The 13,888-nt window shown below is 38.5% G+C and overlaps 1 protein-coding gene across 1 annotated transcript in view; it reads left to right on the top strand.

Moving 5' to 3' along the window:
• The window catches only part of PINX1 (PIN2 (TERF1) interacting telomerase inhibitor 1), a 74,711-nt gene that overhangs the window by 15,632 nt on the left and 45,191 nt on the right, over positions 1-13,888 (top strand). Inside the window, exons 5-6 of the mRNA XM_033133376.1 lie at positions 1,316-1,408; positions 7,352-7,428. Coding sequence (XP_032989267.1) covers positions 1,316-1,408; positions 7,352-7,428 — 170 coding nt within the window. The remainder of the gene's footprint in view (positions 1-1,315; positions 1,409-7,351; positions 7,429-13,888) is intronic.

Below are 13,888 nucleotides of genomic sequence, written 5' to 3'. Positions count from 1 at the left end.
CCTTTTTTACCCCTTTCTCTAACCTCATATTTATATTTCCTTTCGACATAACTATAGGAGCATTCAGTCTCTTCTACCTGTGGCATTCTGTTTCTGTGGTACTCTACTCCCTGAACTTGATGAATAGATAAAGGAATACATATAGGCAGCTCGTTATTATCCTATAATTGACTCTAACCCCAGATCTACTTGCTCTGATATTTCAGCCAAGGGACTCCTTTCTGGCTCACATTTTCCTGTTTTGTCAAAGAAATAACCCCATGAATTTATTCCTCGATGATTTCTTTTTGTTGTTGTTTTTACCCTTAAAGGTGAGCCTCCAGAAAAATCTGGTGTTCGAGGCAGTGGCTCATTGCCAGTACTGCTCCTTCACACTTAACCTGTCTTACCTTTTTTATTCACTTTGTAAAAGAACTTTTTATTTTGAAGTAATTGCAAACTCATAGGAAGTTGCAAAAATACTACTACAAAGAGTCTGAAGTACCATTCACCCAATGGTGACATCTAATATAGCTGTAGTGTAATAGCAAAAACAGGAAATTGACACTAGTGTTGACTGTTAACTAGACCAACAAACCTTATCCAGTTTTCACCATTTTTTTAGCTTCATTCTTCTGTGTGTGTAGTTCTATGCAGTTTTATCACGTGTGTACAAAACGTAGATTCATACAGCTACTGCCACAATCAAGGTACAGGATTGTTTCATCACCACAAAAGAGCTGCCTCTTTGTATTCACACCTACCTTCCACCCCTCTAACTTCTAACACCCCACTTTCATCCCTGTCCCCTGGAAACCATTAATTAGTTCTCCATCTCTGTAGTTTTTTCATTTCAAGAATGTTATATAAATGGAATCATACAGTATTTAGCTTGACCTTTTTCACTAAGCAGAATGCCCTTGAGATCCACCCAGGATGTTGTGTATCAATAGCTCACTGCTCCTTATTGCAGAATAATATTCCAAAATAAGGATGTAGCAGAATTTGCTCATCCATTCACCCATTGAAAAATTTGGGTTATTTTCTGTATTTTAATATTACGAATAGGCTTTTGTGAACATTTGTATGTAGATTTTTGTGTGAACACAAGTTTTCATTTCTCTTTCTCAAAGAATTTATAAATTTCTGAAGAATATAGCCTTTCTTGATTTGTAGTACACAGTTTAAGAAGAATATTTCTTATAATTTGATTAGAGTTCAATAATAAATAATAGCGCTCCTAAAGATTTTATTTAAATAAAACTACGTCACTATAAGAGAGTAAATGAGAGTGGATTACAGAGAATTTAATGTAATGCTTTTTGTTTTTTTTAAGACTCCTCAGACAACAAGGAAAAGAAATCTTTCAGCCTTGAAGAAAAGTCCAAAATCTCCAAAAACCGTGTTCATTATATGAAATTCACAAAAGGTAAAATTAAGCATTTCTTTATTTGTTGTTGCAAACTCTGTGTTCACACGGGGTTTCTTAAAGCATTTTTAGCTCTTCACCTGCCTCACTTCTTGTTTTACGTACGAAATAGGAAATTATGGATGGCCTGACTGGCTTGATCTAAAGCAGTACTCAAGTTTCATCATTTGTTGTTGATTGCCTGGAGATCTTGTTAAAGAGCAGATTCAGATCCATTAGCTCTGCGGCAGGGCCCCAGATTCGCTTTTAGAGTAGGTACCAGTCCTTTGGCGAAGCTGAAAGCGGAAGTCAACTTGCTATTTAAAAAAGGACTTTATATGGCTAGGCCAGAAAATAGTTTAAATTTATTGCTCAACATATTTTTACATTTTCTTGTTTTTCAGGGCGCAATATTGGTGTTGAATAGCTCCTAAAATGTGTCAATTTAGAGAATTATGCTCTGTATTGAGGCTCCAGTATGAGAAATCTTGCTCCCCGGTTGACCCTTGTATTATTCCACACCGTCTCTCCATTTCTTGGGGCGTTAATTTGGCATTCCATGGTCATTATGAACATCATGTTAGAAAACATGGTTGAGAACTGGGTGATAAATCCTGTTTTCCTCCATCACCACCTCCCCACTCCCTTCTCATTTGACAGGTAGTCAATTGTGAGTGCAGTTGTCTGCTTTAACCACTAGGTGGCAGTGTTGTATTGTGAAGAACAATTTAACTTGAACTCATCAACTCCCCAAATGTTTTCCCATAAAAAAATATTATGCATGAAGTGCACTTTCCAGGCACAAAAGCCTATTCATTACATAAGATATTTAAAGTATAAATATGATGATAATTTATGTTGTGATATCTAGTCACCGTTGGATAGTTCATCTGTGGGAGATCAGATGTACGCTTCTACCTCGAAGTGCCAGGAAAAGCACATCTCTTTGCTTTTAGTCTTGTTGTCGTGATTGGGAATTCCCTAACTCCTAGAACCCACCTGAATAGCAGTGACAGCTAGAATTCCCACTACTTAAAAATACTAATGCTGTTCTCATTTGGGGCCAGGACCCCAAAAGGTAGGCATGGGCTTGGTTTAAGTGAGAGTCTATGGCAGAGCTGAATGGAGTTGGGAGCTGAATAGCTTTGGGAGTGTGTGCAAGGAGATGCCGGTGCTTGCTCCTTCCCTGTCCCAGGAGGCGTGGTTTGTATGGCTCTCGTGTCATCCCTTTCCTTTCTCACAGGCTGGAGTCTTCTTTGTTGCTTTCCTCTATTGCTTCATCTCATGGTTTCTGTCCACCCCCGGCCTGCTGAAGAACAGAACATCCTGTTGGCCCCTTGGTCCTTTTGAGGAGAAGCTAAATAGTCACTTCCTACCCAACTCCTTATATATTCCTCCTTTTTTCATTAGAACCTATAGAAAGAAGCAGAGGTGTGGCAGAAGGGTCCAGCTGAGCAAATTAATGAAATTAAAAGTGGCCTGTAACTTTTGAATGGTATGGCAGTCTTTTAAACTTTCACTTTTGCAAATAAAATCTTCTAATTTTCTTTTAGTAGCTGACTACATGCATGAGTTCGTCAGAAGCAGTTGCTAAAGCCGGATAAACCTCCTTAGTCTTCTTTAATCTAATGGATGCCAGGAGTATTTGCTTTCTATTTCTCGTGAAACCACTCCCTTGCCAGGTGACCCTGTCAATCTGCTTGGTGTGTTGTGCCTTCGTTTTCTCTCTTTTAAAATAGGGTGTGCTTATTTTATTAGCCTTGCTTGGGGAAAAACGGGATTTGGTATAAAGGGAAGAAAGTTAGGTAGCAGAGGAGATTGAGTGGGAAAACAGAGGAAAGGCAGACTGGGAATAAGTAGAAAAGATGGAGAAGGAAGCATGTATGAGAATACAGGTATAAAGAAAGTATTTACCATCCATCTTAACACCCCATAGGGAAAGTTTATTTTAAAGTTCTTTAATTTACTAAAATAAATTTTTTCGTGTAGAGCAACTAATGCCACTGGATATGAATGATAAACTCTAAGTTTCCTCCAAGGTAGACTCTCAGGTCACAGGAAACCTGAGTACTGGCCATCATTCTCTCAGACAAATCGCTAAACCACTTCCCTTCTTTCACACTCAGTTTCTTCTTTTGTAAAATGAGGAAAGGTTCTTAAGTCATTATTGAGTTCTAAAATAGGTTCTATTTTAGGACTTATCACAAATGTCTCCATTATATGGAACTTTTGATTGTTCAGCATTATGGGTAATAAGGGTTTTAGCCTGTGGATATGCATATAATGAAGGTAACTACATCACTTGTTGGATGAGGAGGATTCGTGTTGGAACTCCATCAATGGTCCAGAAAACCAAGACATGAGAAGACTTCACTTTATGTAGCTTGGTGTGAAGAGTAAAGATAAAAATTTTACTTTAGTGAGGTTGTAGTAGCATATAGCACTGTAAAATTTGCTACTGCCTAAATATTGGCTATATCATTTTAATTCTGATACATAATTATTTCTTCCTCTAGTCCTAAATTTATCATTTTAATTTGAAATAAATGATAAATAAAATTTATCATTTTAATTTATTATATACTTTTAAAAGTCATTTTCATCTATATTTGTTTAAAAGCCTAACTTCAACATGGTTTCTTTTAACTCGAGAAATGTTTGCCAATGCTATATCTGTAGAGAGGAAGCAATAGGGAAAATATCAATTTCAACAAAAACGTTTTTGAAGTTTTTCTGTATACAGTGAGCAATTGTCAGGAGAGCATTGCTTTTTTTCTCCCCGGTTGTGCAATGGGTGGATAAAAAGTTGCATAAACTGTAGTTGTGCAACTTCATCATGGTAATTTACTCAGACTTCTATCCCTGTGACAATTTGTAGTATTTTGCTTCTTAAACAAGGCAATGACATGCACAACACGTGTGCTGGTAGCTGTTAGTTTGCTAGTCTGGAAACACGGTATGTAGTATCCTTAGCATGGGTAACTCCTCCCTTCAGTTAGACTCTGATGGGTGTTGTTTCCTCTTTTGATTCTTTTGACATTTAAATATGAAGTCACACCACTGCAGACTTTTAAAAAATTCTGACTATCTTATCACATTTCGCCCCCTACTCTGATTCTTTCACGGTTCCTGGTTTTCTGACATTACCCTGTATAGAAGTTGTCATAATCTTCTGCCCTAGGCGTTTTATCAGTCCCATGTGTTTCCATTTTTCAAAGTTTAATATTATTGGTTTTATCCTTCTTGATCGGGGAGTGCAAATGAATTTTCTAAGTGAGTGGAGCTCCCTCCATAAGCCTTAACTGTTTATTTTCATAAACATGTTTCTCAAACCTGCATTTCTTTGCCCTTGCCCCTTTACTCTGAGTAGAAAAACGCCAAGTTTTTGAGCCTCAGTTGCAATACAGTTTTCTCCTTAGAACTTGTTGGGTTCTATATATGACTTCTGCCCTGAAACGAAAAGGCTCCAAATCTCTGTGATTCTTAAGTTCTTAACGTTTATTTTTCATAGTTTCATTTCCCATGAGGACTTGGTGTTGTACATATCTGGTGATAGCAGTAACAGCCCTCCCTTCTGGTTTGCTGCCCTGGTAGACTGGAAAACCTGATACTTAATGATTATTAGCAAAATAGCTAAAATGATCATAAATAAAGTGCTTTTCTACCTGCTCATCCTTTCATGGACCTTTGTTACATCAGTTTGGGAACTGGAACCCTTTTTCCTTGGTTCTCGAAATGTTATGGTAAATTGAAGACTGATACACAAACCAAATCCAGACAGGTAACATGTTTCTTAGCTTGTTTAATTTTTTGATTGTCATTTTTTTCTAAGATCTAAGTTTATCAATAGTATTTGCTGTAATTTAACTACAGTTCAGAACTGAGACCAATAAGCTTTTAAACTCATTTTTAGTACGTTTATTTTATTTAAACGTGGCCATAATTTTATAACATATTCAACCAGGACCATTAAGTAATAACTATTTCTATATTGCTTCCATCTTCCATTTTTATCTACCTTGGGGTTCCTTTCCATTGGTCTCTGACTCTTAATTCTTCTCTGTGTTTTGTTTTCCAGATCAAATCCAGAGCAAGGCCTGTAACAATCGTGGTTTCTACATTTACTTAAGGGACCTTTGCTAGAGGATAAAAATTTCTGACACAAGAACCTATCACCAAAATTTTAGAAACACTTGCAACCTTCATTGGTATAGCTAACTATCTCTACCAGCTTGGCAGTTTTCCCTTTGATTTTTAGATTTGTTTGATCTCTGTGTGTTCGTATTTTGACATTCTGTTTTAAAATTGTCATCTTGCATGTACCTTCCCTTCCTCAATCCCTCCAGCATTCCTTTTAGTTGAATTGCTGTAAAAGAGATCTTAATTTGCATTTCCTTTAGGGTGTCTATTGCGTTTCAGGAGATAGTGTAGGATAGATGGCCAGTACACATTTTGAACTAAGTACAGTTCCTTTTTCTGAACCGAATTCCACAGTGTAAAATGGGCTATGCTGATGACAAAACTAGAATAGGTCTCTAGAACTCCAGGGTTTGTCCACCCCTCCCCACCACAACCAATTGTAGTCCCCACTTCTCTGGTTTATTTCTTGAGTTCCTATCTGGTATATGCTTCATTTTGTTGTTAAGTCAGTTTCCTTTGGGGTCTTTTGTCAGGGTTCTACTTAATAATCAATGAGAACCAGGAAGGCTTCGTTTCTAGCTCAGGAAGAAAGGAGAGAGCCGCATAGGAGTGTGTGCTTCCTGATAGGAACAGGTAGTACTGACTGTACCATTGAATCTGGTACTGCTGCCTATGAAACTGGTTTTGGCACCTGGCTTTGCATTAAATTGAAGGGTGTTTTGTTTTTTAATTTCATGGTGTCACTGAGCAATATCATATTTGAATGCCCCGGTGATAGCCAGTGAACTAGAACCTCTGGGTCATGACATTACTTTGCCATGTCAGTTTGCTACAGGAAACCAAGAAGACGAGTGAGTCTGTGACAGTGGAACTCGGCCTTCCAACTCAAAACAGAAATTCCTGTGTCTAACCCAGAGCCTCACTCCCCCAGAGCTTCAAGACTTTACATGGAATAGTTACATTTTGAAAGGCATTAACCATGAAGCTGACAAATGGGAATAGATTTGGTCGACTGCTCACAGACTGTTTTTGGCAGAAGTGGAAATTCCAAAGAAGTGAATTTTAAATTAGTTGGTTTGTGGTTTTGAAATTAAGTGAGAGTTTAGTGTTTTTTAATAAGAATCATGGGGTCCTTTGGCCACTGCTTCTGCCAGAAACCATTTCATTTGCTGCTCTTACCATGTAACCTCTCACTTAAAGCTGATATAGCTATAACAATAAAAAAAAAAGTTTTTAAAAGAAAAATCTAAAACTCACCCTAATATGGTACTTTTGATTTGCATTTATTCTTTTTAAATATGCATTCGTTCAATTGATCATTGAGCTTCTCTGTCAAGTAGAGTATGTTCTCATTCATGTGTCTGTGTGGGGGTTTGAAGCTATGTATGTAGCAGCATTTTTTATTCTGCATTTCATAATCCTAAGTAAGTAGCTCATGTCTCTTTGAAGTAAATAAGATCTGTTTTATAAATGGGGAACCCAGAGACCCAGAAATGATACCTGTAAGGCATACCAGTAGGCGAGCTAGCTTTAGCATTTAGTTCTCTCAGTCTTCATGCTCTTGGTTGTTTCTACCATTAAGAGAATGTCAGAAGTTCTGGCTCTCAAACACTTTATTTGATTTTTAAGTGATTTTAAAATTTAACTAATTTTATTTATTAATTGAAGAGTTGTAATCTGCGAAGGGGGGACAGAGAGTCATTAGTTTGTAAAATTGCTTCTTTTCCAAAACCCATTTTGCTTTCAGGAGTTTCACAGCTTGTATTTGTGCTCCGCATTTTAGAAAGAATGGTGTTACTAAAAGGCATTGTATTGTCTTTCTAGGGAAGGATCTGTCATCTCGGAGCAAAACAGATCTTGACTGCATTTTTGGGAAAAGACAGAGTAAGAAGACTACCGAGGTAGTAAGCCACATACATCTGATATGTTTTCTTTCTATATTGTTTGATTTTCAATGGTGTATAGAACTATTTGTTAAGAATAGTAGTTTTCAAAGTTACAAAAAAACCCACAAAACTTTCAGTCTTACAAAGGCTAAATGTGATCCTCTTAATAATCGTTGGTAGATAATATGTTTTATAAGGAATATAAAAAAGGATCTGTGTTATCTGGGTTTCGTTGTTGTTGTTGTATGAGGACTAATCTTGGGGATGAATCCTACCGCTGATCTGGTCAAAGGGGCAGTGTGATATCTCCTCCATCTCCAGGAGAGGGAGGCTGCATATCCCGGTTCTGTTTGCTTTGCTCAGACGGCATCACTCTATTTGGAATACGGCTTGGGGAGGAAGGATATCCTATGTGTACTCCAGTTCTGGTCTATTCCAAGTTAAAAACAGTTTGAAACGGTGTTGGAACAACCAGCATTGAGACGCTGGAAGGGACTTAGATGTAGTATTTCTTCCATTGCGTAATGCTGTTGTTTCAGAACTAGAAGATAATAGGGTGACTGAACTACACCCTAAATAGGATGAATCCATAATTCATCATTGTAATTATTAAATTGGGCTGTGTAATATAGCATAAAAATTTTTATGCCACTTATAACTGTAAGAGACAGTCCTGGATGTTGTTTGGATATCAATATTAAATTTTTTAAATACATATTTTTAGAGATAATGGGATAAAAATATTTAGAATTGATGATGTCTCCAAAAACCTGGAATATATGGTTGCTATAGCTACTACTCAGCTCATCTGGTATGTCACACTTATGTTCTTTTATTGGTTCCTAGCCAAGGCCTTTGGTGACTATAGAACAAAAAAGACACATTTCATTTATTTCTGATATTTCCACAAACTGACAAATTTTCCAGGTTGGTAGCTATTAATATTTGTTACTTAATATTATTTTCAAAGACTCTGGAGTTACCAGTTATTAGAAATTTTGTTTGATAATTTCCTTTGCAGGTTGGGAAAAAATTTTTATTCTTCAGTACTTTTCTGCCCCTACACCTTTAGCGGTGAGGACAAAGCAGGCGCCACCCCGGAAAGGAACCCTGGGCTCCGTGGCTCGCTGAGGGCTGGTGCCTGTAGATCTCTGCTGAGTCATGTTAAGGCAGGTGAACCGTAGGGAGGATATGAGGCCATACTGGGTGCTTCATTCTCAAGAGGCAGTGGAAAGAGCTGGGGGTCATCAGAACACCCTGCTTTTGGTCACATCTGTGCCCCTCTGCGGTTGCTATAGGACCTGGATTCGGCCCTCTGCCTTGTTCACTAAGGACTTTGCATCTGGTTAATCTTAGTCTTCCCTTGAACCCCTCTCCTCTGACCATCCGCAGTAATTTCAGGATCCTCAGGGATACTCTGTCACCTCTGCTCTGCACCAACAGCCCCCTCCCGAGGCCACATCCGGGACTTGGCAGTAGCCCTGCATCCCACTCTGGAGCCCTGAGGCCATTGCCGCTGCACTGACTTTTCCAAATCCTTGTGATCTTGGAATCCTTGGTCCTCCCTTTTTTCCCTGCTGCCAACCCCTACTGCCCCCAACCCTCGTCTTCTCCAGCACTCTCTTTGAAATGTTATAGTTGAACAGATCAGGGAAGGAGATATTATTTATGGGCTTCTGGTAGAACTTTAAAAGAATGTATGTGGTTAGCACAGGAAAGTTTGTTATAGAAGAGCAGAGGTTTCTAATCCTCTGGCAGACATCTGTCTACTTGAGGACTTACTGGCGTTAGGTGCCATGAGGTTTTCAACGCTATTTGTTGTTACTTGACTTTTTGGTGGTGTAGTCATTTGTGATCGTGTTAAAATAAAGTGAACCCGTATTTGAACGTCAGAAACAATTGCCCACTGCTAGCCCAGGGAAAATCTATTTTGGTGCAATTGGTGTCAAGATCAACCTTGATATAATACCGTTTTGTGCAAGATTTATATCTAAGTACATCTCAATCTCTCATTCTAGTTTAATGGTTTCTTCTAATGATGCATTTAAAATCCTAATTGTTTGGCAGGGCAGTTTTATATCACAGTGCAGCAGTGGTTCTCAACAACACTTGCATTCGAATCTTCTAAGGAGCTTTTAAGAAAATGCAAATGCAAGCGCCCCACCCTAGACCGTTCAAATCCAAGTCTTGGGTTAAGATCCAGGTATAAGTATTAAAAAAAGAAGAAAAAATTTTGTTAAAAAAAATAGCCTACTCAGATAATTATTCTAATTATTCTAATTATCAGGACTAGATATGTAACTATATTGTTAGAACTTCTGGCTTTAGGGTCACGAATATTGTCTTGGACAGGGCTTCTCAAATCTTAACATGCACAGATCATCTGGGAATGTTGTTAAATTGCAGATTCTGGTTCCTGAGGGTGGGTGGAGCCCAAGATTCGGCATTTCTGGGAGCTCCCAGGTGACCATGCTGCTGCCCACACCTACCTATACACTGAGTAGGTAGGACCGCTGTAGTATTCTGCATATACCTGCATGTGTGTATCAGATAGATGTTATTTAAATCTAATCATGTGTTCAGACACCAAATCAGTCTTTCCGCAAAGCAGTCACTTTTAAATTTAGGTTTTACATACATATGGATTTTCATATATAGAGCTTGCTTTTATTGAGGCACGCCTGTACCTTCTCTGAATAAACTGTTGCTAAGAAACCTTACCGTGTTAGTTACAACAGCTCTTATAGCCAAGGGCAGGAGGCCTTTGATCAGATGTGTTTGAAAATCCAACCTCTTTTGGCGCCTGTGCTCAGTTGGAAAAGAGATTGCTTTGTTTTCACTCCCTTGACCCCCATAGCAACATTGGCCTGAGTTTATACACAGCAGCAGCATCGCTGAGGCCGAGGTGCGGCTGGAGGTCAAATCCTGAGGAATCTCAGAAGCCATGGCAGCATGGAATGCTGGAGCAGTAAGACCTCTCTGCGTGCTCTGGATAGGTGCTGATATTGACATTGTCTTTGCATCTAGATTTAAAGACCCTTGGGCCCTGAGCACGTCTGGCTGGGGGCCGCATCATAGCTCTCACATTAGCCCAAGCTTACTAATTTCTACAACCCCTGACTGTGACAAATAGTAGAAATTACAGCTTTATTCAGCATCTGTGTGCCGGACATCGTGCTAGAGACTTGTGAAAGGATCTCATTTGCTCTTCAGCACAGTCTTATGAAATAGGCATTTGTTAGCACCCTTTCAGCAATGAGGACACCGAGCTCAGAAAGGTTTGTTACAAAGCTCCAAAGTGGCACAAATGGGGTTTAAATCCAGGCCCCTCTGGCCCCAAAGTCAGCGTCCTTTCCCCTCTGCCACAATGTCAGTGAACTTTATTCGCCTTTTTAAAAAATCTGCATTTAGATGGTTTGAGTTACGCTTTAGGCGTTTTCTTTGAGTTTTTTGTCAAAGACATACGTAGTTAATACATTATCATAATGTGAAAATGATTGGCGGTTATTCTCATTTTGCTGAAAATAATGGTTTAACCTTTAAAAGTTTCTTCCTTGCCTGCGGTCAGACTTGAACTGTGATGGGTTCAGAAGCATCTTACCAATGCCTGGGCCAGCTTTGGGAATGACCTTACTTTGTCATTGGAGCTGTCGGCTGAATTAAGAAAGAGGTAGCTTGAGTTTCTGGAGCATAGGTGCTTTGTTACTTGTGCATTTTCTGGTTTCTTACATAAATTGAATGATCTGAATATATGTTAAAAAAATCAGCAGCCCTTGATTAATAACAGTCATGAGGTTATTTTGCTTTGGGGGTGTTTTTTCCAAACTTTTTTATTTTGAAATAATTATAGATGCACAGGCAGTTGCAAAGAAAGTTCAGAGGGGTTCCATGTGCCCTTCACCCAGTTATCCCATTGGTTACCTCTTACGTAAGTGCAGTACAGAGGAAAACCAGGAAGTTCACTTTGGTACAATCTTTGTGCATATTTCTGTGCCACTTTATCACACTTGTGGATCCTGTAACCACTGTCTTGGTTAAGATACAGAACTATTCCCCCGCCACAGAGAGCTCCCTCGTGCTACCCCCAATCATAGACACACCCCCGCCGCCACCATCCCTAGCCCCAGCTACCACTGCTGCCAACGGAATTGTCTAATTTGAAATAAAATATAGGTGAACCATTTGATTTCTCACAGTTTGATGCTGAGTCTGTTCATATTAGTAATGATCAATGCTGAAGTTTTAAGGGCTGCTTGTAGTTTCCATGACTTACTTCCTGCCTAGATTTCATGTCTTCTGTCTCATGGGTCTTTAGAGAAAGCCTTGTAGAAATCAGCTCATTTGATGTCCTTAAAGTCCAAACCTACTGCTGAAGTCAGTAATTTTAGAAGTACATCAAACTGTAAAGTGATATATACATACAAAGTGGTATCAATATTATGTGACAGTTTTGTCGTCTGCAACTCGTAAGTATAGGAGAGCCTGGGCAGTATCTCGGGGGTACACTCATTATAGGGAGGTTGGTGAACTCCGTTAAATTGCATGCAAAATTTGTATGTGGGCATGTGTGCATGTATGTATGTGTGGGTATATAAAGTTCTCAGGGCTTTTATCAGATTTCTAAAGGAGTCCTTGATCCAAAAAGAAGCTTTAAAATCCAGTACTGCATAAAAAAAAATCACTTCCTAGTCAAAAAATAAACAAACAAACAAAAAACATCACTTAAAATGAAAATTTTCTGAGGGTAGTATATATTGTGTAGTAAAGCAAACTGCCAAGCCAAGAATCTAATTTCTTAATTATTTTCCATATGATACATGAAAATAAAAAAATAATATCAAAACAATTCAAACTAAACCTAAGATGGCTAGGACACATTTGTGAAATTTAAATTACGCTTTCTGTCCTCTCTCTCACCTTCATACGTCTAATGAAGAAATCAATCCACTGTGTTTTTACATGTGAACTTTTTCATCTGTCACACACATTGGACAGTGAACTGCTTAAAGAGAGAGGACTTGTGTCATTCTCATTTCTGGATCCCCAGCGTGTGATGAATTCAGTAAATTGAAATCTCATTGTTCTTCTCTTTTTTAAAAAATGGACGTGTTTACTTATGTTTTGTATTGCTTCAAAGTTTACATTTGAAATAGTTTTTCCTTTTGAAATGCTTTGATCAATAAATGTCTCTTCTCTGAGAGTAGGAAATACTCATCAATTAATTTTTAATCCCCTGCCAAGCATAACCCACTGGTGTGTACATAGTAGATTCTTGAGCGAGGATTATTGAATGATTGTTTGCTCTACCATTTTATGTTTTTAAAAATCAATCCCATTTGCCAGAAATTAGCTTTCAGACATTGCATTTCACTCTAGAACAGTTTTTCATTTTCCACTGCTACGGGGGTTACAGCCTTCCTCTCTCTTCAGGGAGTATACCCAACTTTATTGGCACTTAGTTCCCTCCAGCCACAGAGGCTGTCCACTGGGCACTGTTTCCCAGCTGAATCTGGGTATTCAGAACTGCTTGCTTAAACAATGAAAGAAAGATCATCACAAACTACCAATTACTCAGAAAACTTTTAATCAACTTTTTATGGGGGAATGGCTGGTTGTACATTTCTAATTTCCAAGTCTTTATGCCATATTAATTGGAAGACAATAACTCTGGATTGGAGTGCACCTAAATTGGAGATGTATGCACTTTCTACAGAGACAAAGAAATGATCGAATGTATTGAATTGAAATTACTAGGGTCCCTTGAGACCATCAGCAGGTACTTTTGCTGGCCAGTGCCTGCCAAGAGTTGTAGGTACGAATGTGTGTGTGTATGTGTGTGTCTTTTCTCACTTGGTTTGCAAGTTGGAGTTGGAGACACTGAAAAACAAATTCCATTAGTTCCTATCTGGTTGAACTTCCTGATACTCCTTTTTTTTTTTCCCCTTCTTATTTTTTCCCTCCCCCACCTTCCCAGTTTCCTTCCTCTACCCAGCTTGTTTCCTGATTCAGCCTTATCACTAGAGAAAATACTCCTAAACCATATCAAGGATTTAGAATGTGTTAGCAGCATTCCTACTTTGTTTCTCCAAAGAACGTGTTTCTGGCATAAGTTCCTGGCAAAATAATTGTCAATTTTTTCACCCCCATGGCTTGATTGAATTAGAAACCTTGTGAGTGTTTCTTATACTCTCCCAGGATACCCAAGTAAGGTTCAATTTGCTTGAATTCTGATGGCTTTTGCTTTTTTGAACCAAAGCATGACTTTTTTGGGGTTTGTGTCCCTTCCCCTTCAGTTAATCATGAATCCCTTTTCCCATTTCTTGCTGATTGTTAAATCTGAAAACTAAAGCACCCTTTCTTTTTTGGTGGGTTAAATTCGTGAGGTATTTTGGGCCACTCTATTCCAATTCTGTCAATTGTCCTAAGCAGCTCATAGGGGAGATCATTGGGGAAAAAAGGGACCTTTTTTAAAACA

Source organism: Rhinolophus ferrumequinum, chromosome 18 (assembly GCF_004115265.2).
Source record: "Rhinolophus ferrumequinum isolate MPI-CBG mRhiFer1 chromosome 18, mRhiFer1_v1.p, whole genome shotgun sequence".
In the NCBI taxonomy this organism is placed as follows: Eukaryota; Metazoa; Chordata; class Mammalia; order Chiroptera; family Rhinolophidae; genus Rhinolophus; species Rhinolophus ferrumequinum.
Note: the sequence above shows the minus strand (reverse complement) of the source record. Positions and strands in the feature narration are given on the sequence as shown.